We start from the raw sequence: 27495 nt of genomic DNA on the forward strand, positions 1-27495 counted from the left end.
AACTTGGTGCGTGGCCTCACCTGCTGCAAGAGGAAAACATGAAGGCAGAGGTGTCATCTCCAGAAATGCCCAACCCTTGAGCAGCTGTGTGTCTCTTCCTACCTTCTTGCTCTAGATGGATGAGCAGTTTGACCCCGCTGGGTCATTCAGCAGCAGGGGATCCTCCAGCAGCACTCTTAGGCATTGATTTTTCACACCACTCTCCTATGGTATTTAAAACGCCATTGCTCCTTAATCTGGGGCATTCTCAAAATATTACTTATCCAGACCATAGGTCAAATCTGAGTGGGGATGGGTGGGAAATGGGAATGCTCCATTCTGTTTGCATGGTGGAAGGCACATGGAGGAGGGGAAGAAGAAAACTAAGTGCTATCAGAGGAATGCTGTTGAGCACATGGAGAACAAGTCCAGCAACTCCCCAGGGGGCACAAGATTTGCTTTATTTCAATGAGACGTTTTCAAACTACAGGAACTTCAATTTTGAAGTTGTTTCTCCCTGCCTCAATCTGTCTCTGTCTTGCCATACATGCCATAGTGCCCTCTGATGTTAAATATCTTGCTTGAAATCTACCTGGATAAGGGGAGGATCAATAGGCTTTCAGTTTTGCATCCATGGCAACACATACTTTACCTATCAGATTATCCTGCACAAAGGAAAATTAAATACTTGATGTGAAAAGACTTGGGGTTTCAGGGAAAGAGGGGAGGGGAGGAAACTGGCTTTGCCTCCGGGTGCAAATCTGTCATATGGAATCCTTAATGCAATGCACTTAAGAAACCTCACCTATGCAGAAAGATTTCAGTTCTATTTTAACAAAAGTATACTTATTTCCTTTTATTGAAACCCAATTATTCTGGAGTTGGGTTGAACAGTAATTAAATTAGGTAGTTAACAGCATAAAATGACCTGATTTTCTTCTCCTGCGTCCTCAGGGGTTTATTTACACAATCACAGAGTGAGTAAAATGCATAAAACATCTCTCACATGGTTTAATTTTACAATCATTATGAACCATGTTTTTAAAATCGCAGCTCCTACCCCAGCAGCAAAGCAGTGAAAAAATAATTTCCCAGCTGCACGTGTATCCACAATGAAAACCAGCACTGAAATCCCAAATCTTTCCAATTCATTACTGTGGCCCCAGCAAGCGCACATACCTACGCTAATATACAGCAAGGCACTGACTCCTTCACTCCAGCAGTTTCAAGTTTCAATTTTAAAGCTCTGCTCTTCAGGGAGGACTTTGAACCAGGCACTTTGTGAGCCTGTGTGTACTCCTGCTAAGGGAAGGAGAGCCCACATGAGGGGTCAGGCCAGCCACAGAGTGGGAGGGGGCACTACTTGCTATGAACAAGTCCAGAGACAACCCAAGAAGGGCTGGTGCTTCCCATCAGAGTAACTACTGTGCAGACTGATACCTGCACATTGCAAGCCTGGCACTCTTGAGTAAATGGTACCTAAAGAGCAGGAGCTTGGCCTAAAAAGCTTCAGCAGCACAGAGCTTCTTTCTGGTTACTTGGTGATAATGTACCCAAAGATGCTGCAGCTGATGACTAGCCAAGGCAGCAAGACACTGCAGAAATGAAGCTGAGATATACAGTGATGAGATTAACAAGGTAGAGGTGTGCTAGCTGCAACACACTGGTAGGTATGATGGGCTGCTGATGGGGGTGATTAGGTCTGCAGGTGGAGGCCTGGTGGCCCCTAATGCTGCCTCAGCTGGGTGGAAGAGGGAGTGATGGGAATGTTTCACGGTTCTGTTCTGCCTTTGCACAAGACCCACAGCCCATGGGGTGCCTCACCGAAACTCTCTTTAACTCTCATTTACAGGTAATAAATACACCAAAGTGAGGGAGTGGCTGCTCCCCCACACTGTGTGACGGCAGTAACAGGTAATTTGACTGCAATCTCACCTCCATTTCTCTCAAAAGTATAAATTTGGCATTTCAGCTCCTCCATGGCAGAGGATGAGAATATGGCCTTGTGTTGCAGACAAGTTGATGGGCTTGTAGCAAGTCCTTTATTGTCCTCATATTACAGAAAGGAAAAAAAGAACATAGAAGCCAAGGACACATTGCATAGTATTGACAGAGCCAGTGCACCTAAGTTGGCAGGAAAGCAAGGCCAGTGATGGGTGATCCCTAGCAAATATTGCATAGAAGGTGAAGGTGAGCTGAGGTGAACCTTACACCAGAGCTGCCAAGACATGGGCACAGGTTTTCCTCTGCTTGCCATGCTGTGCAGGGAGCAGCGTGCTTTCACCTCAGAGGTGTTCTGGATGCTTTGGGCTGGCAGGAGCCATCTGCCATGGGCAGGAGGGCTCGTGTTTGTGACCCCAGGGGACCAGCTTCCCCTGAGCTGGCAGCTGGCGGCTCACACTGCCTGTGCGCTTCTCGCTCCTGCTGCCTGGCTTCCCCTGTGCCTCTGCCTGGGGACAGGTTCCTGAGCATGCAGGAGCAGCACAGCCATGCTGCAGAGCTCACCTTGGTTTCCAACAGCGCCAGACAGGCTTCAGTGTAAAGGTACCACAGTCCTGGGGTTAGAAGTGTGAGACTCGGGCATAACTGGAAAAAAATGGAAGCTGTGATATGATTATAACTTCGTTTTAATGTGACATATTTGGCGTAGAATCGTACATCATAGAATGGTGGACCGGTTTGGGTTGGAAGGCACCTTAAAGCTCATCCAGTTCCAACCCCTTGCCATGGGCAGGGACACCTTCCACTAGACCAGGTTGCTCCAAGCCTTGTCCAACCTCGCCTTGAACAGTGCCAGGGGTGGGGCATCTCATATTTCTCCCACAGTTCTGGTGTGCCACATGCCTCAAAGAGCAGCAATGTGGATTTAATGGAATAACCCAACTACAGGCACTCCTCAGTGTCCAGATGAATTACATCCTTTTCCACATATTTATACTATATCATTCTGTTCTTCACAAACATGGCATCAATAGCTCACATGCCTACATCTGTTGTCTTCTGGGATCCTGAGATCTAAAGATTGATGCTGAGAGGGCTGGGCTTCTTTAGCCTAGAGAACAGAAGGCTCCTGGGAGACCTTAGAGCAGCTTCTAGTGCCTAAAGGAGTGGACAAGAAAGCTGAAGATGGGCTTTTGACAAGGTCCTGTAGTGACAGGACAAGGGGGAATGGCTGTAACCTGACAGAGGGCAGATTGAGATCTTAGGCAGCAGTTCTTCCCTGTGAGGGTGGTGAGGCGCTGGCACAGGCTGCCCAGAGAAGCTGTGGCTGCCCCATCCCTGGCAGTGTTCAAGGCCAGGTTGGATGGGGCTTGGAGCAACCTGGTCTAGTGGAAGGTGTCCCTGCTCACAGCAAGGGGTTGGAAGTTGATGAGCTTTAAGGTCCCTTCCAACCCAAACCTGTCCATGATTCTATGATTATAATTTATTATCTACCCATGCTATATCTCAGCTCCTCGACAGTTGTACAGAGATGTTATAAATGCTTTTCTTATATTTGCCCTTTAACAACAATTTCAGGAAGATTTATGCACATCTGAAATGTTAGAAGTCAAAATCCTGTCATTTCTAATGCACAAAAGACTCCATCTGGCAGACCTATATTTTTCAGCTATTATGCAAACTGAGAACTGAAATGTTAATGAGCTTTGTGAGTAATGCGTATCAGGCCAGGTAATTTTTAAAGTTGTTCAGTGAGTACACTTTTCTTTCTGAGAAGAAATTCTCTTGATGACTGTGAACATACCGATAGTTGAAAGGATGGATATCATTAAACTGACACCAGTTTGAAAAATTACAATGAAGAAAACACTTATTTGCATTTCATCACAAAATAGCATGTCATGTGTTCCTTACCAGCCTATCTGGTGTTGCTGGGGTTCTATGTGTAAGCATGGCTAGGTCTTCCTCGCCCAGAGTAGCAAAGAGGAGGTGGTGTGCCTCATGCTTATCTTGTGTATGGTATAATGTGTGCCAGCATGTGCAAGTATCTGTGGTGTCTGAGAACCTGCAGCAAGGGGAGGGTAGGAAAACATAGTCTAGATGACATAGAAAAGGAGCTGAACAGTTTGAAGAGGGCGAGGGGTCAATATGCTCACGTTCTCTTTCCAGATGTGGTATTTGCTAGTGACCATATGGCCTGTGGCAAGGCACTCAAACGTGCCATGCTGTCATAAATAAAGATTTAAGCATTTTAAGTGCCACTGGAACAGATGAGCTCACTGGAGCATGTTCCTTCCTGCAGGCTGGACTCTCCTGAGTCCCTGGTGGAAGCAGCCATCTCACCACACGTTTTGGCAGTGCCTCTGTCCCAGCCTTTCCACCAGCAGGGACAACAAAGCAGCCAAGGCTGGGCAGCAGCACACAGCTGCAGCCTCTCCCTGCTTCCCGATGAATCCTTCTGCTTTCGCTCCCCAGCTCTGAAGTCTGAAACCCTCTGCCTGTCCTGGGTTCAGCAGTAGCAGTCATGTTTCTCCTTCTTGGTAGCTGGTGCAGTGCAGTGTTTTGACTTTCAGCTCGGGAACAGAGCTGATAACAAGGATGTTTTGGTTTGGCCAAGGACTTTGTGAGCCTCATGCTCTGCCAGGGAGGAGGGGAAGCTGGGAGGAAGCAGAGACAGGACACCTTACCCAAACTGACCAAAGAGCTATTCCATACCACAGCACGTCATGCTCAGGATGTAATGGAGAGTTACCCAGAAGGGCTGGGACTGCGGGGTTGGAGGAGGTATCGGTCAGAGCTTGGTCGGGCTGAGGGGGGGGGGGGGGGGGGGCGAGTTATCAGTCGGCTGGTGGTGACGTGTTGTATTCTCTTCCCTTGTTATTTCCTTTATCATTATTATTATTGGTGGTAGCAGTAGTGATCTGTGTTATACCTTAGTTACTAAACTGTTCTTATCTCAACCCGTGGGAGTTGCATTCTTTTCGATTCTCCTGTCTGTCCCTCTGGGAGTAGGGGGAGGGAAAGAAGGGGGGGTAGTGAGTGAACAAGCTGTCTGACTGGGTTTAAACCATGACACTGTCTCAAGAGCAACTTTAGCTGCTGAAGTGCTGAGGATGATCCTGGCAGGGGGAAGCACCAAGTCTGGAGCAAGGCAATACCTTTCATTAGCAAACAGACACAAGTTTTTTGCCACTCAGTACTTGCTAGAAACTGTGCATTGGGCTTCCCACTTGTGTCAGACAAGAGCTGTGCTGTCCTGGCTCCTGGTCACAAGCACAGCCAGCAACACGGTGAGCATGAAGCTATGCTCCATGCATGCAGCCAGAGCGCAGAGCTGTGGCATGGTGCAGACATGGTGGAGGAGCTGAGCTCCATCCCCTGCACCAGCTGCCAGATGAGAGTTACACGTGGGGTTAGCACAGACCTTACAGCTTCCCAGACCATCTGTTTTGATCCTCCCTGAAGATGCTTTGGGTTGCTCTGTGGCTTTAAGATCTATTTTCAACTGAAGGGGGTGGGAGGAGAAGGAGGCAGAAGGGAGATGGTTGTGCTGGAGATAATCATACAATCACAGACTGGTTTGAGTTGGAAGGGACCTTAAAGCTCATCTGGTTCCCACCCCCGTCACAGGCAGGGACACCTTCCACTAGACCAGGTTGCTCCCAGCCCCATCGAACCTGGCCTTGAACACTGCCAGGGATGGGGCAGCCACAGCTTCTCTGGGCAACCTCTGCCAGGGCCTCACCACCCTCACAGGGAAGAACTTCTTCCTAATGTCTCATCTCAGTCTCCCCTCTGTCAGGTTAAAGCCATTTCCCCTTTTCCTGTCACTGCAGGCCCTTGTCAAAAGCCCCCCTCCTGATTTCTTGTCTGCCCCTCCAGGTACTCAAAGCTGCTCTAAGGCCCCTGAGATTTGTCTTCTTCCAGAGACAAAGCCTCTCTAGCACTTGCACTCACCAGTGTCCTGATTCACATCAATTGCTGCATCCGCATATGCATCCACGATCTACGTACTATCCCAAACTGCCCATACCTTAACAGAGAGAAAGTACATCACCCATGAAGCAACCAAGCTTTAGATCCATAATTCAGTGTGTAGCCTACCTGTGGTATGCCTCTTTGATCAGAGACAGCTTTCCTGATGTCACCAAGAGCACTGTTAAGACAGATGGCATTGCTGTGCTGTGTTGTAGGAGATAGCTGCTGCTGCATGAAGTACTTGTCTGTTCTCCCCTTGGCATAAAGGAGCTAAACCTGACATTTTGAGGAAAAAAATTGTAGCCCGGTTTGTTAAGATTCACATGGAGAAAATCCTAAATATTCCCTTTTACAAAATATATGAAGAAATAATTTTACTGATTTTTATGGGAATAGCTTAATTACAAGGAATGCCAATTGTAGGGTCTACAGTACAGTTACTGCTGTGTCCTGATTATGTAGGAGAGGTCTAGAAAATGAAACTGCCTGGAGGCTCATTACTGACAAAAAGCGCCTCATTTATATGCCTTGACTAGGAGGAGCAAAATACAAGCAAAATAACCACCTAGACTATTCACTGACAAGTAAATTACATTTCTAACAGGTTTAATCATCTGAAGCACTAATCAAAACATAAGAAAGGGAAATGGCTTGGTTTTCTTCTTAAAGAAAAACAGGAGAACTCAACTGACCTGTATCAGCTCCAACCACTTAACCTCAGAAAGTCAGACACACATCAGCTCTGTAATAAATGACTGACTGGTAAGAAAACTGTCAATCATCCATTGGTTGTGATCCTTTGTTCACAGCTGACAGGCACCTGAAGAGCCTGGTTAGCAGCTCCTCTGCTTTGGCTTGGATGGAGGTGTAAAAAACTGCACTGGCCTCTGTCGTTTGGGGTTTCAGGAGCCTTAGCATTTGTCAATGATAGCATGTTACAGTGCGTTGTGCTGGTCTCCAGGATGTTTCTGTCTCCCTCTCCACTGCGCCAGGCTGTTGGGGAGGGAAGGGCTCAATGCCACCTACTAATCACTTCCATGAGCCTCTAAAGTAACACAGCTGGACCTGGTATGACATTCCCAGTTTGAACATTTTTTTCAATTCTTTGCTGCTACTTTTGATGAATCTCTACACAGGTAATGGTTTTTATGAGCCAGGAGACGACTGCCTTATTTCTGGCTCAACTTCAAATATCCCTTGATAGAGGAGCTCATAAAACCTCCTGCCACCCTGACCCTCGCAGCAGGCTCTGGTTAGCCAGGTTTCCAGCAGTCCTCTCTCTCAGCTGGCAAAGACAGGAACAGGAAGCACCAATTTCACCCACCCTAAAAGCAGGACAAAGCGTATCTTACATAATACTCCTCACGGATGTACACATTACCAGCTTTTGCATCCAAATTGCAGGCAAAGTCATGCTCTTACCCCTGCAGGTAACAAGCCCAGAATTTAGCCTGTTACTTGCATTTAATAAATTGCATACCGAGGGCTAGTTTGGACCTCTGGTGGCTATCAAACCAGGAATATCTCCACTGAGCAGTTGCCTTGCTGGGTAGCTGGTGTGAAAGAAAATAATACTATTTGTATGCTCCAGATCCTTGCATCCAGGTTCATCCATAATGTATGCCACCTGATTTTGCACTGCACCGTTAAAAAATAGAAAATAACTCGTCAGATGAGCAAATCCTGTATGTCTTTAACAAAACAAAGGAAGCAATTACTTTTCCTTAGCTTGAACATAATAAAGTATATGGAAACCTTTGGGGATAATGAAGGGGACCCAGCTAAACCAAAGCCAATTAACGAACTGCAGTCACTTGAACAAATAAATTCTGCAAGCAGACTCATAGCTTGTCTAGAAGAAATCATCTATGGATAGAAAAAAATCACAGTGACAACCTTAAACCATAGTTTATTAATGCCCTTTTCCCCACAGCAGGACACAAAAAGGAAACCGGCAAGGCAGGAACATTAAAAAATTATGACTCCTGTGACTGAAACATATGATGTGCAGAAATACCCCTCTTCTGTGCTGGAGTGGGAGATGCTGGTATAAAAAGTGGTTGTTCCTCACCTCCCTATTGGGTTACAATTGTGTTCTAGGATCACTTGAGGTAAATTCCTGTCTGTCCTTTTGGGAAGGCATTATTTAAGATCCCAGCCATGAGGGGAGAAGGCTTTGGCAGAAGATGAGGTTGAGGAGAGGGGTGGTTGAACAGATATGCACTCTTTAACAGCTGCCTTTGGCTTTCTGTGAGATACCTTCAGGAAAAAAGCCCTTCAGCTACTTCTCAGTTAAAAGAGGAAAATCAGCTTTGGCTAAGTTCAGACAGACAGTACTATTAACTTTCACATGTGCTCTTGGGGAACACAGGTAGCAGTGAGTGGGAGCAGAGAGGGGGTCCTTCCCAGCCATGCTCCTCACCCAGAAACACACCGACCCCAAACCCTCTGTGAATTAGGAAAAAATGTACATACAGATATTATTTGAAAAAAACTCTTTCCTGTGAGGGTGGTGAGGCCCTGGCAGAGGTTGCCCAGGGAAGCTGTGGCTGCCCCATCCCTGGCAGTGTTCAAGACCAGGATGGATGGGGCTTGGAGCAACCTGGTCTAGTGGAAGGTGTCCCTGCTCACAGCAAGGGGTTGGAAGTTGATGAGCTTTAAAGTCCCTTCCAACCCAAACCACTCTGTGGTTCTGTGATTCTATGAATAGCAGGATCAGTCAAAAACAGTCAGTCCAATTGCAGCATCAGACCCTCTTTGTTGTCTTACTGTTGTCATACATTCCCCAATAACGCGGCCAGAGCTCGTTTCCTTGAGTGCAGCACTGGCTTGCTTTCAGATGGGATTACTCTCCTTCATCTGCACAGCCCCTTTCTGGCCTGCACATAGCAGCACTCCCAGTTCATGTGGGCCAGTGTGAGTGCTTCTTTTCCATAAGCTCATCCTGTGCCTTGAACTAGTACAGCCACAGTACGAGAGAGGGTTAAGGTGCTACAGGTATAACACCTTGTTCCTGCCTCATATGCAAAGTACACTGAGTTAAACAGGGACTGGTAATGTTTGTTACACCACCGGATGATTCACAACAAATTACTCTTTGTGGACATAAGTCACTGTGCTGGGAAGTAACTTCTGCTACTACTTCAGTGGCGACAGCTACATTAGACCTGAGACAGCAAGATAAAAGGTTTTCTAGGTCACTGGGAGTCGCAGGGGGTGTAGGCTCCATCAGACAGTTCTTACCGTGCCGCTTCCTATCCTCATGGGACCTTCGCCATGTTAAACCCAGGGAGCACAGCTCTGGAGCACTGATTAAATTTTATGCTGTGGTAGCAAAGTAGGAATAACATGCAGAATGGGATCAAGTGTTAATAGGAGCTCATATCCAAGCCAGGACCACTTAGTTATGTCAGTGAGATAATTCGAAGTATTATTACCATTAAAAAATGTACCCAACTTCAAAGGGGAAAGCAAACAACAAAAACTATGCTGGTGATGTGGAAAGCATGCTGTATGCCCGGTAAGTCAAATGTAACTAACTATTTTCACTGCCTTGCACTGGGCCAGAGTATTTCACGTCTTTGACTGGGTGACATGGCCTCAGCCAGGAGGGAAGTGTGGAGCCAGCTCCAACCCCATGGCAGCTGCTTTTGTGTGAGAGGCAAACGGACTCTGTGCCTGGGAAGAACCTCCCAAGCAGCGAGGGAAATTCCGAAAGGGAAACACACAAGGAAAATAAATTCGGATTGCAAATTACTTCAGATACAAGCAAACAAAAGCAAAGGAGAATTATGCTGCAAAGGCCAGACTTGCTTTTCTCAGTAAGCGGAAAACCCACTGAATACACAGACCCTGCTCTCCAGGGCTTCCTGGGGGTGCAGGGATGAGATGTTTTATGCATTTTAGCCACTGCAGGCACCATTTTGATGCCCCTTAGGTAGTTCTCAGAAACAGTGAACTCAGTTCTTCCTTCACACTAGTAGGGTTTGGAGGTCATAGTCATCCCAGGGACTACGAACTCAAGCTGGGAGCAGCAATAAACCCTTATCCTGCACGCCTCCTTAGATTCCAGTGAAAGAAAAAATTTGTGGGAGGCATTCTGAGTGTAACCAGGGAAGCATGAAGGAATATGGGGCTGAATTAAGTGCATTCAAATTACAACATCCTCCAGGTATTTCTTCCTTTTTTATTCCCTTTCTTCTGAAGCTAACGTTATCAGTTAAGTACGTGAGACTCCACAGAGCTGAAAACCAGACCTGTCTCACACCTAGGAGAGACAGCACAGCATGCTGCCAACGCCCCTCCTTCCCCACAACCTTGTCAGGACTCTTCTCAGGTCTGTGCAACAGCCCACATCTGACTAAGGAACCAGTGCAGTCAAGCTGTAAGCACATACTTCACTGGAAGCCTGTGAAACGAGGTGGGGAGTTAAGTGCAACCTTAAGTTATCTGCTCAGTGAGGCCTAGAACCCTACAGCCCCTTCCTGATACAAGTTGTGCAACTGATTCCCTGAGCCTCAGGTAAGGCAGTGCTGAGCTGCCTGCAATGCACAGCCAGAAACAGCTGATCCTGCTATCAAGAACAACATTGTAATCACAACTTCCAGGTCCTAAAGTCATCACAGAATCACCAAATGGTTTGGGTTGGAAAGGACGTTAAAACTCATCCAGTTCCAGCCCCCTGTCACAGGCAGGGACACCTTCCACTAGACCAGGTTGCTCCAAGCCCCGTCCAACCTGACCTTGAACACTGCCAGGGATGGGGCAGCCACAGCTTCTCTGGGCAACCTGTGCCAGGGCCTCACCACCCTCACAGGGAAGAACTTCTTCCTGATATCTCAATCTGCCCTCTGTCAGGTTAAAGCCATTCCCCCTTGTCCTGTCACTACAGGCTTTTGTCAAAAGCCCCTCTCCAGAATTCTTGTCAACCCCTTTAGGCACTGGAAGCTGCTGCGAGGTCTCCCTGGAGCCTTCTCCAGGCTGAACAAGCCCAGCTCTCAGCCTGTCTCCAGAGCAGAGCTGCTCCGGCCTCGCAGCATCTTTGTGGTCTCCTGTGGACTCACTCCAACAGCTCCTCATCCCTCTTATGTTGGGGGTCCCAGAGCTGGACTCAATACTGCTTGGGGGGGTCTCACCAGAGCAGAGCAGAGGGGGAGAATCCCCTCCCTTGACCTGCTGAACACGCTGCTGGTGACACAGCCCCGCACATGGGTGGTTTCTGGGCTGCGAGAGCACACTGCTGGGTCATGGGGAGCTTCTCATCACCAAGCACCCCCAAGCCCTTCTCATGGTTGCTCTCAATCCAATCTCACTCAACTTGCAGTTGTGCTTGGGACACCCCAACCCAGGTGCAGGACCTTGCACTCGGTCTTGTTGAAGTCTATGAGGTTTGCACAGTCCCACCTTCCCAGCCTGTCCAGGTGCCTCTGGATCCCATCCCTTCCCTTCAGTATGCTGACCACATCACACAGTTTGGTGTCATCAGCAAACTTGTTGTGGGTGCACTTTATCCCATTGTCCATGTTGCTGACAAAGATGCTGAATAGTGCCAGTCCCAGCACCAGCCCCTGAGGAACACCACTCAACAACGGTCTCCAGTTTTTCTCAAATAAGCAATGTTCTTCCTTGCCTTTCTGATTACTGTAACTCAAAGGACACTCCACTGGAAGAAAGGCGACTTAAGTAAGCACCGCTGGAATTATACTAAGTATTACTTAGTATTACAGAGTTTCATCCCTTGGTTCCAAAGGAAGATAATCACGTATCAGGCAGCATATACAGCGAAAATGGCACGCAAAAAATGTACCAGAACACTGATTTACAAGGCAGTTTGCCTTAAAGAAATTGCACGGGAGAAAGTAAGTTTTCCTTAATGTGACGGTAATTCAAAGATGTCTCTGGCATAAAAGCTGATGATCTGCACCAGAAGAGTAAAATGCATCAACTAAGTGAAGTATCGTCACCCATCCATGCTAGTTTTCTCCATCCTCTTTTAATAAACCCATTTTCCAGGAGGGCACAGCTTCCCTAGCATAGCATCTCTGGTTTCACACCAACCTACAAATATGCCATTTTTGAACATGCAACCTATCTATAACTCCATTTCTGAACATGCAACCTACATACAACTTGAGGTAGTCACCAAACACCAAAGAGAAACCCATGTTCCTTCTCAAAAGGTGTAATTATCTAGGCTGTGGCTCTAAAGACACTGCAAAGGAGATTTATTTTCTATTAGCCATCAAAACCTACAGTTGTGCTGTAATGACAGCTGAGATGTTTGTGACACAGCGGTTTGCTCTTCACAGTGGTTTAAAATTTATGCCAGCACTTCATTATTTAAATGGATTTTCATTAGGTGAATGCGACAGAGCTGCTGCATTCAAGTTGCACAGCAACACTAAGGAAGAATTAAGAATTACAGTTAAGTTGTGTATTGTCATGTAAATGACAAAGGAATGTCACATGGGATTCTGTGTATTGTTCAGAGAGATAAATGCAGTGAACTATAAAGATGAGTTCAATAGAGCCCCATGTCAGTTAAGCAATTGAATGGAAGCTACTCTTGGAGGCTGCTGGTATGTTTTAAAATAAATACTCACACATTCAGTTGCAGTATCTCATACAGCTCAGTAACCATTAACTTTTGAGTTGTTTGTAAAACTGTTGTCCTATTGAAAAAAAGAAATATAAAAGGAAAACAGTTTAATGGCCAAAGCAAATTGTTAAGTGAAGTTTAAATGATTATTAACAGACCAAAGACCTCTTGCAGGTATCAATGCACAGCCCTCTCTGAGTTCCGGGGAATGTTAGCACTTGACGTACTGAAGACAGCCCCTACTTGCACAGCAACCACTGAGTGGGGTGCTGCCCTCATTAAGAGGCATCTCTCCACATGCAGAAGAGATTATGCTTCTGTTTGATTATAGCAGGACATACACTAGTATTTGGGGTTTATCCTTTATTATTATTCTGGCTGTATTTTGAGCCATACAATGGCCTCTTCTGTGAACACTGGTATATGTAAAAAAGCAAACAAGAGATGAACTCATTTTCTACACCCACTATTACCTCTTCACCCCACCTAGAGTAAAACTTTTGTAAGGAAAAAACCCCACCACCATTTCAGCAAGATTGAAAAGCTTTCCTACTCTTCAGTTCTGCCTCAACCCCCATCACAAAGCTAACAGTGGGAGGAGAGGACTGAGAACTGCTCTAACACCCACTGAGAGGACTTTTGACAAGGGCCTGTAGTGACAGGACAAGGGGGAATGGCTTTAAACTGACAGGGGAGATTGAGATGAGACCTTAGGAAGAAGTTCCTCCCTGTGAGGGTGGTGAGGCCCTGGCACAGGCTGCCCAGAGAAGCTGTGGTTGCCCCATTCCTGGCAGTGTTCAAGGCCAGGTTGGACAGGGCTTGGAGCAACCTGGTCTAGCGGGAGGTATTCCTGCCCATGGCAGGGGCTGGAATTGGATGGGCTTTAATGTTCCTTCCAACCCAAACCATTCCATGATTCTATGACTGAGAACATGTATAAACACCCACTGATAGCATTTGCCACCTCCAGAGTTGTTTCTGGTATAGTAACAGTTTATGTGACCTGTATTAGGAGGTTGGTACCCATCCCAGCACCAAAGACGCTGATCATGGCTAAGCTCACACCATCTCTATCAGTTTGCTGAAAGTATTTGCTCTGGTTACCTCAGTGCTAGTCAAGGTGGTTCATTTCAGGCTTTAAGAAACAAACAGAAGTCTATTCAGCTGAAGTACACAACAGTCACATCAGGGCAGACCAAGGAGGTGCACGCTTCCCAGGCAAAGCCTGGGCAAGCATTCAGGACAAGGAAGGCAAAACATTAGCACACTTTACTGAAATATCAGTTTCTTTAGTATGTTACAGAAAAGCTTATGAACGTATAGAATGTACATAAAAGGCAGACTTTGTAAAATAAAAGGGTCTTCTTTTATAAAAAAAATTAAAAAGCCAAAGTAAAGTGCATGAAACAGGTTTTCCTCCATTTTAACTATTGCATCAAAGTCTTATCACACAGCAATGTTTATAAAACCTGGGAGATCCTCTTGGGTCACCCATGGGTCAGTTACTTCACTGTTCAGATGAAACGATGATGATGATGACAACAAAGGAGTGTTTAAGAATCGACACAGTTTAACAGTTTAGGGCCAGGCTGGATGGGGCTTGGTGCAACCTGGTCTAGTGGAAAGTGTTTCTGCCCGTGGCAGGGGGTTGGAACTGGATGAGCTTTAAGGTTCCTTCCAACCCAAACCAGTCTGTGACTGTATGATTCTATGAAGTTCAACCAGATGCATCCACAACAAAGACTAAGAACTAATGGAATATGGACTTTCTATACACTTCTCAACTAGATTTAACTCTCATTAAAGAAAATCGGTAAGAAACAAGCTTCATAAATAGGGCAGTTTTGCTAGTTAGGGACTCCTCTATTGTGCAATCTTGGTCTATGAATATCAACATTCATACTTAAATATGCTGTTGCAAAAGGGATAACATATAAAAAAGACGTTTCCGCCTGCCTCCTTTGGAAGAAACAGGTAGTTGACTCCGATCCAAAGAAGACAGCTTTCCGTCAGGGTCTCTTAAGAAGGCGAATGCACCGAAAGCGTGAAGGACGCTAACCCTCTGTTTCAGGCTCTGTGAGCAGAGCCCCGAAGCTTTACTCCGCTACACTCATACCGATAGCACCGTGCACCCTCAGAGGGCTTGACAAACACGGATGAATTGCCCCAGCAGACAGGGATCCCGTTACTATAGGCACCCGAGCGCGAGCACCCGCTCCCCCCAGCCCCACCCCGGCAGTGTCACACCCGGTCGTCCCGGCGGTTACGGGGCACCGAGCCCGGAGTAGCATCCACCCGTGGCGAGCGTCCCGTTCCCTCGGAGAGGGCCGGAAGCGGGCGGTGCGGGCAGCCGGCCCCGGGCCGGTTAGAGCACAGCTGCCTGCGCGCGGCAGTGGGAAATGTGCCGGTGCACGAAGTCGACCCGTGCCTGCAGCAGCTCGGCCTGCCGCTCCGAGAGGAAGCCGAGGCGCGCCCAGAGCGGTTCCCGCGCCCGATACCGGCGGCGCAGCTCGGCGGCGGCGCTCCGGCGGCGATGCAGCTCGGCCACCCGCCGCGCCGTGCCTTCGCGGAAGACGCAGACGGAGCGGAGCAGCGGCTCGTTGTAGGGGTCCCACATGGAGAGGAGGCGGTAGCCGTGCACCAGCCCCGCCTCGTTGTCCATGAAGACGAGCCCGCCGTCGGGGGCGCGGAGCAGGTTGCTGGTGGCGCGACGCATGACCCTTGGGTCCCACTGCAGGCTGAAGAGGTTGCTGACCAGGCGGTCGAAGTTGGCCGTTAGGTAGTCAAAGAGGATCAGGTCGCTCCACTGCACCAGCTCCACCAGCTGCGACCGCGGCAGCCCGCCCAGCTCCCCCGCCGACAGCGGCTGCAGCCGCCGCCCGGCGCTCGCCTCGGAACCCCAGGGCGCTGGGGCCACCACAGCGGTCAGGTTGTCCACCCAGCGCGTCAGGCTGACCACGGCCCCCTCGGCCCAGGGCGACCCGCGCAGCTCCTCCCGCACCGGCTCCCAGCGCCGCCCGCGGGCCTCCACCAGGGCGAGGGCCATGGGCGGCAGTCTCTCCTGCATGCCCAGGACCCCGGCCAGGTGGTAGGACAGCGCCTCGCCCTGGATCTGCTCCGGGTTGATGCCGTACCGGACGCAGGCGCGGCTCCCGTCCGACAGCCGCGCCAGCCGGTTGGAGCTACGCCCGCAGCCGCCCCGCTCCAGCGAGGACACGCGTGCGGTGCGGGCGGCAGACAGCCACGCCGCCGCCTCCTCCGCCGCGAAGCCCCGTGGCACCTGCTCCTCCAGCTCACGGCTCCAGAAGATGCCCCGCTCCACCGGCGACCCCGCGGCCGGCTCGTCCCGCTCCTCCCGGCTCGCCGCCAGCAGCGCCCGGAAAGTTTTCTGCCTCCCGCCGCCGGGCTCGCCCCGCGCCTCCGGGGAGCGGCCCCAGTCCCGCGGCTCCGGTGCCTCAGTCTCCGCTGCCGCTTCCCGCCGCAGCAGCACCGTCCAGAGCGCCGGCAGGGTGCCCAGCAGGAGCAGCCCCAGCGCGGGCAGCGGGCTCGGCCTCGCCCGCTTCATACTCCCGTCGCTTCACGCCACTGCCGCATGGCCGTGGGCCGGCCGGGGCGTGCTGCACCAGCCGCCCGGGGAGCAGCAGAGCCCCGCCGTCAGCCCAGCGCTATGTGCGCCCAGCCCCGCCGCGGCCCGGAGACACGGGCACCGCACCACGTGGGGGGAGCGGGGGGTGCGCCCGGACCGCCCCGTCTACCGGCGTGGGGCCTCCGCTTAAAGCGGCGATGCCCCGTCGAAGGGGCGGAGGCGAATTTTGAAGGCGGGGGTGGCCCAGCCAGACCCCCACCAGCGGGACGGGAGAGTCCGGACCGCCGCTTCCTCCTCGCCGCTGCACAGCACAAAGGAGCTCGCAGACACAGGGAGGGAGGGAGGGAGGGAAGGAAGGAAGAAAGGAGGGGGAAGGCGGCGCGCCCGCTCGTGGGGCCGCCCCCCGCGCTGGTGCACGGCGGGGTCGCGTCGCGGTCACCGGCGGATTGGCGCTGGGGGGCCGGGTACCGGGAGCTGGCAGGTGGTTGCACAAAGGGGCAGCCCGGTGGCCGCGGTCGTGATACCCCCACAGAGCATCATCGCCTCCTCCTCCGCCTCCTCCCGCCTTGGCGGCGGCAGGGAACAGCCGGTGTCTGCACGCGGGGGAGCACAGTTCACAGTCCTTACACAGCGGTGTGAGCGGCGTGCTCGCCCATCACGAGTGTCGCAGGTCCCCGGTGTGGGACCAGCTTTTCCGGGCGTTTGAACTCCCCAGGCAGGAAGTTTGAAGCCTGCAGAGTCGATGCAGGGCGCGGGATTTCTCACCCGAGGAAACGGCAGCCAGCCCTCCTGTTCAAATTTTGTCCTGTTGAGGTGTTTAGGGTGTACAGTGGCAAATCCGAAGACCATCTACTTCTCTGTGTCACCCCATTCCCCTTTCCCAGTTTCCTGCCTTCCCAAGGCAAGGAAGCTTCGCTCTGCTCTTCCTGTATTTTAGAATCATAGAATGAACCAGGTTGGAAAAGACCTTCAAAGATCATCAAGTCCAAGGTTCATCCCAGCATTGCCAAGTCCACCACTAAGCCATGTCACTAAAAGCCTCATCTACACGGTCTCTCAGCACTTCCAGGGATGGTGATTCCCTCTTCCAATGCCTGAGCACCCTTTGGGGGAAGAAATCTTTCCTAATACCCACTAAACCTCCCCTGGTACAGCTTGAGGCTGTTTCTTCTTGTACCTTTTACTGGAGACCTCTCTTGGGAAAAACATGTTTGTGAGAAATCAGATTAAACACTTCTTGCTTCAATCTATCCTCCAAAGTGGTTATTGGAATTGGCTTAGCGAAGGAAACCCACCTCATGCAGAATGTTCAGCACTGCAAAAGCAAAAATCCCTTTTTCTCCATCTCATCTCCTCAACCCTTCCTGCTCTTTTGTGGTATCACCACAACTCCCAGTTTTCCAGCCACTCCACAGTCTTCCAGGTTGGATGGAATGCAGTTTATTTTCTACTAATATAAGGAAAAAGGAATTATCTCTTTTTTTTTTTTTTTCTCCCAGGATTTTGTTAAAAACGTTCAAACTCGCCTCATTCACCTTCACAAACCCCGTCGGGAGCCCATGGCCGTGTCGCACCAGCTCCTCCCGCCGGCCTCGCCGCTGCTCTGCAGCCGCCCCTGACTGGATCGGTGGTGGGAAACAGAGCCTTAATCTGCCGTCCTCACCCTCGCATCCAAGTGGGGTCCAGGCCGCGGACACCAGATTGTAGGAAGCCCTTTGAGGGCCTAGGGGGCCGGTGTCTCTGCACAAGAAATGGGACAGCCGGCATGTGTCAGTTGTGGCCAATGTCTTTTCTAACAAGACATCTGATTGCAACTGTTCTAACTGGGAGCATCAGTGCTGTTGGGTGCCTCAAGCACATACAGACTTGCTGACATAATAGTGAGAAATAGTCACCATCCTGGCTTTGCAGAAACCACCTGTGTCGTGGGCTGCATCACCAGCAGAGTGAGCAGCAGGTCAAGGGAGGGGATTCTTTCCCTCTGCTCTGCTCTGGTGAGACCCCCACTGCAGTGCTGCATCCAGCTGTGGGGCAGCAACACCCTGTTCCTGTGTCCCTGCCCATGTCACTTTATTTCCACACTAGGAATGCTTTGTATGCATATATCAGTGACACAGCCCATGTGTGTGACTGACTATGGCTCTGTCAAGTTGGATTTGTATTCCTCAACCAAAAAAAAAAAAGCATCCATCATGATGAGATATAGTCCAGCAACCAAGAGCAGGATTTATAGCTGGCTGTGTCTGCGGGAGGGCTGAAGAAGTTAAGGTGCTCTGCATTTCATAGCAGGGAGGGGAACATCAGGGGCCTTGCCTTGCAGGCATGTTGGCAATTTTCTGTCTCAGCCTGGAACAGAGAAATCTGGAAGCTCTCCTATTGCTTTGATACCACAGTTGGTTTCACAAAAAGGATCCCAGGCTGGTGGGACTCTACAGGGATTTTGTTTTTGTAATCTGGAGTGCAATGTAGAACATGAAGCTGGGCAATTTCCACACACAGAATGGATCCTATCTCCCCTGTACTCTGTGACTTTCTGTTTTTAATATCTGTGACTCTCTGCTTTTAATATCAAAGCAATACATTAATAAGCATTTCAGATTTTGTGCCTGGCTCTTGAAAGTATTCAGAAGACTGGTCAGGTGCCTGGCAATGCTCAGTCAGTTTAGGGATTTGTTTTCATCCCTATGAAAAGTAAACTGCAAAGACGGGAAGGAATCTGTGTTATGCTGAGACTGATGTTCTCAGGGCCCCTGACAAGCTGGCTCTGCAGACAGGCATAAAAGAAAACTGATAGGTCAGCAGCACCAGTTATACAAATACAACCCAGCCTCTGGTGGGTTCTGATAATTCAGCTGGCAGGATATGCGAAGTGTTCAACACTGTCCCACACGACATCCTTGTCTCTAAATTGGAGAGACATCAATTCGGTAGGTGGACCACTCGGTGGATAAAGACCTGGCTGGATGGCTGCACACAAAGAGTTGTGGTCAATGGCTCAATGTCCAGCTGGAGACCAGTAACGAGTGGTGTCCCTCAGGGATCGGTGTTGGGACCGATCTTGTTTAACATCTCTGTCGCTGACATGGACAGTGGGATTGAGCGCGCCCTCAGCAAGTTTGCCGATGACCCCAAGCTGTGTGGTTTGGTTGATACGCTGGAGGGAAGGAATGCCATCCAGAGGGACCTCAACACACTTATGAGGTGAGCTGATGCCAACCTCATGAAGTTTAACCATGCCAAGTGCAAGGTCCTACACCTGGGTCGGAGCAATCCCAGGCACAGCTCCAGGTTGGGCAGAGAAGAGATTCAGAGCAGCCCTGCAGAGAAGGACTTGGGGGTGTTGGTTGATGACAAAATGAACATGAGCCGGCTTCAGTGTGCGCTTGCAGCCCAGAAAGCCAACCGTATCCTGGGCTGCATCAAAAGGAGTGTGACCAGCAGGTTGAAGGAGGTGGTCCTGCCCTTCTACTCTGCTCTCGTGAGACCTCACCTGGAGTATTGTGTGCAGTTCTGGTGTCCTCAACATAAAAAGGACATGGAACTGTTGGAACAAGTCCAGAGGAGGGCCACGAGGATGATCAGGGGACTGGAGCACCTCCTGTATAAAGGCAGGCTGAGGAAGTTGGGGCTGTTCAGCCTGGAGAAGAGAAGGCTGCATGGAGACCTCATAGCAGCCTTCCAGTACCTGAAGGGGGGCTATAAGGCTGCTGGGGAGGGACTCTTCATTAGGGACTGTCGTGACAGGACAAGGGGTAACGGGTTCAAACTTAAACAGGGGAAGTTTAGATTGGCTATAAGGAAGAAGTTCTTTACTGTGAGGGTGGTGAGGCACTGGAATGGGTTGCCCAGGGAGGTTGTGAACACTCCATCCCTGGCAGTGTTCAAGACCAGGTTGGACAAAGTCTTGGGTGGCATGGTTTAGTGTGAGGTGTCCCTGCCCATGGCAGGTGGGTTGGAACTAGATGATCTTAAGGTCCTTTCCAGCCCTAACTATTCTATGATTCTATGATTCTATGCTTTTCATGTCTTGGGGTGAGATCCTTGGCTGATTCTAACTGGCAAAGCTGCCTGGTGGTGAGCAGGTTGCTGCTACTTATAGCATCCACATTAGAACAGTTCTGGGAGACCACTGCTCCCTGCTCACCCTGAATGCAGCCTGTTCCTGAGGGAATCTGGGTAGCATTTGTGTTCATTACAAAAAAGTACACATTTTTTCAGGCAGAAGTTAAATAGGTTCAAGAAAACTCTTCAAGTGAAACTGCCGAGGTGATTTAGGGAGACAAAATGCAATTACCACATGAAAGGATAAATGGTGCCTCTGCTTTCAGGTAGGGTTTTCTGAAGGGCCACATCCCATGGCCTACAATATTCATGTCGTATATACTGATAACTCTCCATCTTCTGGCTGCCAAAATATTCTTCACTCTGGTGAGTGAATAATATTGTTCAATTCCATTCACAGTAACTCCAGGAACCTGCCCTGGTGTACCACAACAGAAGAGAGTGGAAACCCAAACTCGGTGTCTCTCCAGAAGAGAGAAGGACAAATCACCTCCTCTTCTCCCATAGACTTTCTTTCCTTCTGAGCCATCCTGCCAGGCCATGAAATTGTACTTGAAGTATGTATGATTTGGAAAGATACTGCCCTTAGGTAGAGAGTCTTCATCACCTTCTGGTAATCTGGGCCATGGGTTCAATACCTTCACTGTTAAAAATATCCTCACTTTAATGTGTTCTCCAGGCACTTAGTGCTGGGATGGGCCCAGTTAAAAAGTGGGATGGATCAGGCTTGACTAGGAAAATAAGGCCAGGCTAAAGGTAGGGTTACTATTGTTACCGGAAGGAAAAAAAAAAAAAAGTGAAATTTATCTTCTACTAAAAACAAATATCCACGAGACATCTTAAACTTTTCAGCAAGTCCTAAAAAAGTGCAGCTTTTGCACTGCCAGGGAAATTGTTCTAATTAGACTTAAGGTAAAACCCCTGGCTGCACCAGTGGAAAGCCAGCTGTGCAGTTCTCTCTGAGCAAAGCAGAGAAAAGGACCAGCTTAAATAGTGAAACCAGTTTCCAGGTCTCTAATATCTCCTCTCTGTTGCGTTGCCTAGAGAGGCAGCTGGATTCTTTCCAAGGACAGAGGAGCCCCTCTGGCTGCCAAGAGTGCTGTAGGGGGAAGACACAAAAGAAAGAAACATATGAATTCCCTGGACCTTTGCTTTTCTTACCCCAGCCTCTCCCCTGCTTGAAGGCACCCTCTGCCCCTGCATGAAGCTGTGAGATGAGGTGGTGAGAAATGGGGAGCAATGTCCCAGTCTTCTCCTTTGAAGCATGTGTCCTGCCAGAGGAGGTCCCCTCAACAATGTGCCTGCATAGTGCTCAGTTATCATAGAATCCCAGACTGGTTTGGGTTGGAAGGACCTCAAAGCTCATCCAGTTCTAACCCCCTACCGTGGCCAGGGACACCTTCCCGCTAGACCAGGTTGCTCCAAGCCCCGTCCAACCTGACCTTGAACACTGCCAGGGATGGGGCAGCCACAGCTTCTCTGGGCAACCTCTGCCAGCGCCTCAGCACCCTCACAGGGAAGAACTTCTGCCTAAGAGCTCATCTCAATCTCCCTTCTGTCAGGTTAAATCCATTCCCCCTTGTCCTGTAACTTCATGCCTTTGTAAAAAGCCCCTTTCCAGAGGTTTTGTATGCCTTTTAGGTACATTTAGTAAAATGGTTTCTCAGCTCTGTCCTTCTCTTACCCACATCAGGTACTCCTGGAAGCCTGTAACTTGCCCATAGGGGCATCCCTTGTCTGACATTCAGTCATGTTAGAGGTGTGCAATAGCATGCCCAACCAGCAGTGTACACATCAGGACCCACAGCATCCTGCAGGCTCTGGGATGTGACCTTCAGCCACATATGGGGAACAAGTCTACTGCTGAGGACCTGTATGGTCCCCAGGTGAAAGTATAGTCTTTTGCATCAGGCCACACTGAGGCTCTCTCCTCGTTTGTGGGAGACTCTTCCTCCTCTGCATTCTCTAGGGTTTCATGTTGTCCAGTTGTGACTCAAATGATGAGTTTTCCACCCATCCTAGCTTTATCCAGCAGACATCTCCGCTGAGAGCATTGTCTGTGGCTACAGTTCCAATTGTCATAATTTTTCTACACATTCCAGCTGTTGAAATCAAGATATTGACTAACACTCTCAGTCTTCACTAAAGAAAATAAATGGGGTCTACCCTGATGCATGTAAGGACAGCCAAATTGTCTGAAGGTAAACCAGCTGGGCCTGGATGGGATCTAACTGCATTAGCCAACTCCCCATCTGAGCTCTGGAGCTTGGGTTCAGGTTATTAGTCCAGAAATACTTCTATACTTCCATGACTAGATAAATGAAGACTCGTGGACATACCAGTTTGTGTCTGTGCAACTGCAGTGATTCCCACACCACTATCCATCCTGCAGCGGAGATGTTCCCTGTCAGGAGCCCTCTCGCTGATGGGGTGAGAAGCAGAAAACAAAAGACACTCCCATATGACTCACAAAGGAGTCCCACGTTTGAAAGTCATGACTTTTTATTATTATTGGGTTGGTGGTATTGAGAAGTTTCCTTGCTGCACCCTCTACATTGTAATGTGACCCATTTAAATTTGTAAGCCTTAGGAAACACAGCATTAACATTTAATAATCTCATTGATAATGTATTTACTTACCTGGTGTTTAACTAGCATTCCCTGAAAGAATGAATAAAGACTCATAAACAAGCGATAGTTCCTGCATGTGATGTAAAAGGAAATGGCAAAGTACCCTTCAGAGGTGAAGGCCTGCAGTGGGGAACTGAGTCTGCCCCCTCTCTAAGCACCATAAACAGCTGATTAAAGAGCAGTTTAACAGGCTTCATGTTGTGATTACCACATGCTGCACAAAGAGTGTCTTGTAGGAATGATGAAATACAAAAGCCTCAGAGTGAGTCTCTCCATCAGCCTTTCTTGGATCCAGTGATTTGGCAAGACAGGTAATACAGGTGTTTTAGTTTCTACAGCTGGCCCTACTCCATTTCCCCTCTGTGATATCGAGTGAGCCACTTGGCTTGCCTGTGCCTCAGTTTCTCCACTTGAAGAACAAGAAGCTGTGAAAATAAGTTATTTGATGATGTCTAAAGATGTCTTTGAGTTCTTGAGAGCTGGGAGGAGCTGCTGGACACTCAGGAAAGCCAACACAGTAGAATTTTATTGGTTTTGTTGTTGCTGTACACTGTCATTTCATGTAAATCCTGATTTGTGTAGGACTGTGTCCTCAGTGATCTCAAACTAAAGACCAGAAAAAAAGCAGAGTGAGGATTACAGGTACATGTGTTCTATGTTGGATCTATGGAGACAGGCTGAGAAAACTGGAGTTGTTTGGTCTGGAGGAGGGAAGCCTCCAAGGATACCTTAAAGCAGTTTCCAGCTCCAACCCAAACCATTCTGTGATTCAAGAATGATTCTGGATAAATGACTGATAATAATGGACTGATAAATGAGCTTCCCTATCTTCCAGAACAGCTACAGTTCTTCCAGTCTTTGTCCCTACCCAACTCCTCATTATCACATTTTGACTTCCCCCGTATGTGGGTGGAGGGGTAGAGCAGCACAGACATCACAGAAAAGAGCTATTTTTCCTCTGGAAAATGACCAACATTTTTGTTTTAATTTAGCCCAGTTTCCTTACAAGTGACTTTATGCCTAGCTGTTGGAATTTCTGTAAACAGTTTAGTGAGAGTCATAAAATACATCCCCCAAAGAAGAGAAAAATAAACACAGTCATGAGTTACTGAAGTGAGCTCGCTCTTCCTCCTCCTCTTTGTTAGCCATCACAGGAGCTGGTTTTCCACTGAGTCACAGAAGAGCAACCCAGGGAGATAACAGGAGACAACACAAACAAAGACATTGAGAAGAAAATATGCATTTATATTTTTTTAAGCTTTGAGATCGATTTGAACAGAACTTCCTCAAATACATAGTGGCACTATAGATGCAGCTTAATGTAATCTGACCTGCAAGAAATGGCAAGTAGTAATGTGGAGGAGCTGAGCTGGTCCTGAATATCTCCAGTCTGGGAAAGCAGCTGCATGGGCATGTGTGCTCGGTCAGCCCTCCTGCTCAGATCACTAGGACCCACCAGCACCCTTCTTTGGATCCCCGTTGCAGAATCAGAGAATCCCAGACTGGTTTGGGTTAGAAAGGATCTCAAAGCTCATCCAGTTCCAACCCCCTACCACAGGCAGGGGACACCTTCCACTAGACCAGGTTGCTCCAAGTCCCATCTAACCTGGCCTTGAACACTGCCAGGGATGGGGCAGCCACAGCTTCTCTGGGCAGCCTGTGCCAGGGCTTCACCACCCTCACTTCTTCCTAATATCCCATCTCAATCTGCCCTCTGTCAGGTTAAAGCCATTCCCCCTTGTCCTGTCACTACAGGCCCTTGTCAGAAACCCCTCTCCAGATTCCTTGTCAGCCCCTTTAGGCACTGGAAGCTGCTCTGAGGTCTCCCCAGAGCCTTCACTTCTCCAGGCTGAACAAGCCCAGCTCTCTCAGCCTGTCTCCACCGCAGAGCAGCACCAGCCCTTGGAGCATCTTTGTGGCCTCCTCTGGCCTTGCTCCACGTCTCTCTTGTGTTGTTGCCCCAGATCTGCAGGGAGATCTCACCAGAGCAGAGGAGGAGAAACCCCTCCCTTGACCTGCTGCTCACACTGCTGGTGATGCAACCTAGGACACAGGTGTGTCATTTCATTTTGTCATTTCTCTGTGCTGCTCAACAAATGTACCTGTAATCCTTGCACTGCTGCAGAGGAGACCTGCTCTGTGCTATGCCAGAGCTCATCAGCCTCAACTGAAGAGTTTCCAAAGGGAAGACAGAACACTTGCCTTTGCTTTTTTGGAGCGGAGGCTCTTCACTGCTGCTGCAGCAGCAAGTTTCTGCATGGTTACACAGTGCTCTGGTAGCAAGGCTTGGGGCTTCCCACTTGCTAGGAATGCAGCGGTTGATCAGCATTTTCTAATTCTTTAACCATGATTTATCCAGCTCCCTCAGTCTTGCTGCTGCCATTAGCCCTCTTTTCTCCTGGGCTTTAAAGAAAGGATTTTATTGGTTTCCCCTTTGCCAGAAACACATTTTATCTTTTATGTGCAAAGTAAAAAAAAAAAAAAAAAAGAGAAAAAAAGAATTACTACATCTAATGGCAATAAAAATAAATCACAGCAGTATGGCCAACAAGCTTTTTATTGAATTTCCTTCCTTTCAGGAGTTTTCCCTGTACAGCAACATAATCCAGGAGTATCAGGCAGGAAGTATTCATCCAAAACCACAAGAAAACACAAGTGGGCAGGAAAAACTGTTTGAATTTGGCACCACACTTCCTATTCTAGTCTCCTGAAAAGTTCCAGGAATGATCTTGGATTTGCTTCTCCTTAAAATCCATGAGGTTCACAAATAGAATTTGAATGAAAAAAAAGTGTTCCAATTTTTAAAAAAAGCATCGCAGGAAATACTTGGGTTTGCATCATAATTTTCCTTCAAATTTAATTCCATTTGGCCCACTTTTAAAATTATTTGCATTTTTAAAAGTAGTTTCTGGGTGCATTACTAGCATGCACTGTTGCTTCTGGTATATTACAATGTGACATAATACAGTTGCTGAAATGTTTTATTATTTTAATGTAATTTACTGAAATGTGTAATGTTAATAATCAGCAATAGCTGTTACTTAGAGCTAGTTAAAACTTCATGCCATATTCCCTAGAGTATTTTATTCTTTGAATCTGTGCTGCACTGTAACAGATTGATACTTCATGTGCAGCATAAATAATTTGAGTGCTGGGATGAGTCAACTGCAATGATTTGCAGAAAGCAGTGTTAACAATGCCGTAAAAAAATAGCTTAATATTAGTGGTACTTTGCACTTAAGTTTTCCATGCCTATATCAGCAGACACTAGGATAATAAGATACTAAGATAATTAAATATCCACTCATTACTTCTTTTCTCCAGATAGGCAACCAGAGGCACGGACCAGTGCAACCCCAAGCACAGATACAGGCTGGTGAAGACTGGATGACAGAGGGGAAATTTAGGTTAGACACTAGGCAGAAGTTCTTCCCTGTGAGGGTGGTGAGGCCCTGGCACAGGTTGCCCAGAGAAGCTGTGGCTGCCCCATCCCTGGCAGTGTTCAAAGCCAGGCTGAACAGGGGCTTGGAGCAACCTGGTCTAGTGGAAGGTGTCCCTGCCTGTGGCAGGAGGGGTTGGAACTAGATGAGCTTTAAAGTCCCTTCCAACCCAAACCAGGCTTGGATTCCATGATTTCAGGGCAGCGTTAATATCTGGGATCTGCATTTTGTGGGTACTGCTGTGTCTTTTCCAAACTGTTGTTTTCTAGGGATTTGCAGATGTTGCTGGAGTCCATAACAAGAAGCAAGACAGCACTTATGCTCTACCCAGACAAAATTTCCCTCTGAACACTCTGATATTCAGTATCAAACAGTTCACTTCAGAGGGCTCAGCTTATCTCTCCTTTTACACTGGCCACTTCTACTCTTTTGAGGGACCCTTAGTCTTGCTCATCCCTGAATGCAGTGAGCAGATGACTCATTTTATGCAGGCTGCCAAGGTAGCATGTAGCAAAGGTGGTGCCTCTGGTGTCATCCTACCCCCCACATCCATTGCATGCCGTCAAAGACCTTAGGGACAAGCTGGGTTTAACCATGGACCAGCACTTCTTAAAGGGCTGGCTGAGTTTCTACTGCCTTGCACTTGGGATCAGGCCCAAACTGAGCAATTTCTTTTCTCTTTGAGTCATTATATTCTTGAGTGAGTGTCACCTTCTCTCAGCTATGGCTCAGACCAGGCCATTATCTATGGGTCACCACCTGAGATGGGTCATGCTGGCCTTGGCTACCCCTCTTACAGGTGCAACCTGAAGGCAAGCATCCTTCATACCAAAGAAGCTGTAGAGATCGCTACTGAACCAGATGATGGCAAAGGCCTTTCTTCTCCCTGCCATTGAGATGACAGTTTAACTCAGAGGAATGAGACAAGATGCAGAGAGAGCTGTTTGCTTCTTCCTCTCCTCTCATTCACTCTCAGCTGTGCTGCTCTTCCTAGATACACGGACCTAGATCTGAGCCACAGGCATTTACATGGCTTGATACAGCAACAAAAATGAGTTCCCCTGTAGCCAGAAGTGGCTGGAATCCCAGGTCTGGAACTGTGGTGATGGGGTAATGTCTGGAAAAAAAAAAAGGAAAGGAAATCTCCAACGTGGAAACACTAAATGCTATGGCAACAAGAGGAGCAACAAACAGGGCTTAAATACACAGGCTCAGCATTAATTTAAGCACTGGGAATTAGAGAGAGGGAAATCACTAGTTTATAATGCTGTGTTTTATCT

The 27495-nt window shown here is 48.6% G+C and overlaps 1 protein-coding gene across 1 annotated transcript; it reads right to left on the minus strand.

Annotated features, from left to right (window-relative positions):
* Positions 1-13750: 13750 nt before the first annotated feature.
* Positions 13751-16306, minus strand: FJX1 (four-jointed box kinase 1). Its single transcript, XM_061462866.1, has one exon. It carries the CDS (start codon positions 16059-16061, stop codon positions 14862-14864), a length of 1200 nt encoding a protein of 399 aa, XP_061318850.1. The 5' UTR covers positions 16062-16306; the 3' UTR covers positions 13751-14861.
* Between the last annotated feature and the right edge of the window lie 11189 nt (positions 16307-27495).

This window comes from Pezoporus flaviventris, unplaced genomic scaffold (genome assembly GCF_033815535.1).
Source record: "Pezoporus flaviventris isolate CSIRO_AGI_PZ_B2104156 unplaced genomic scaffold, CSIRO_AGI_Pfla_v1 ptg000036l, whole genome shotgun sequence".
NCBI lineage: Eukaryota > Metazoa > Chordata > Aves > Psittaciformes > Psittacidae > Pezoporus > Pezoporus flaviventris.

Coding starts and splice junctions, on each gene's coding strand:
- FJX1 (XM_061462866.1), bottom strand. CDS start 16,061: ATGAAGCGGGCGAGGCCGAGCCCGCTGCCCGCGCTGGGGCTGCTCCTG.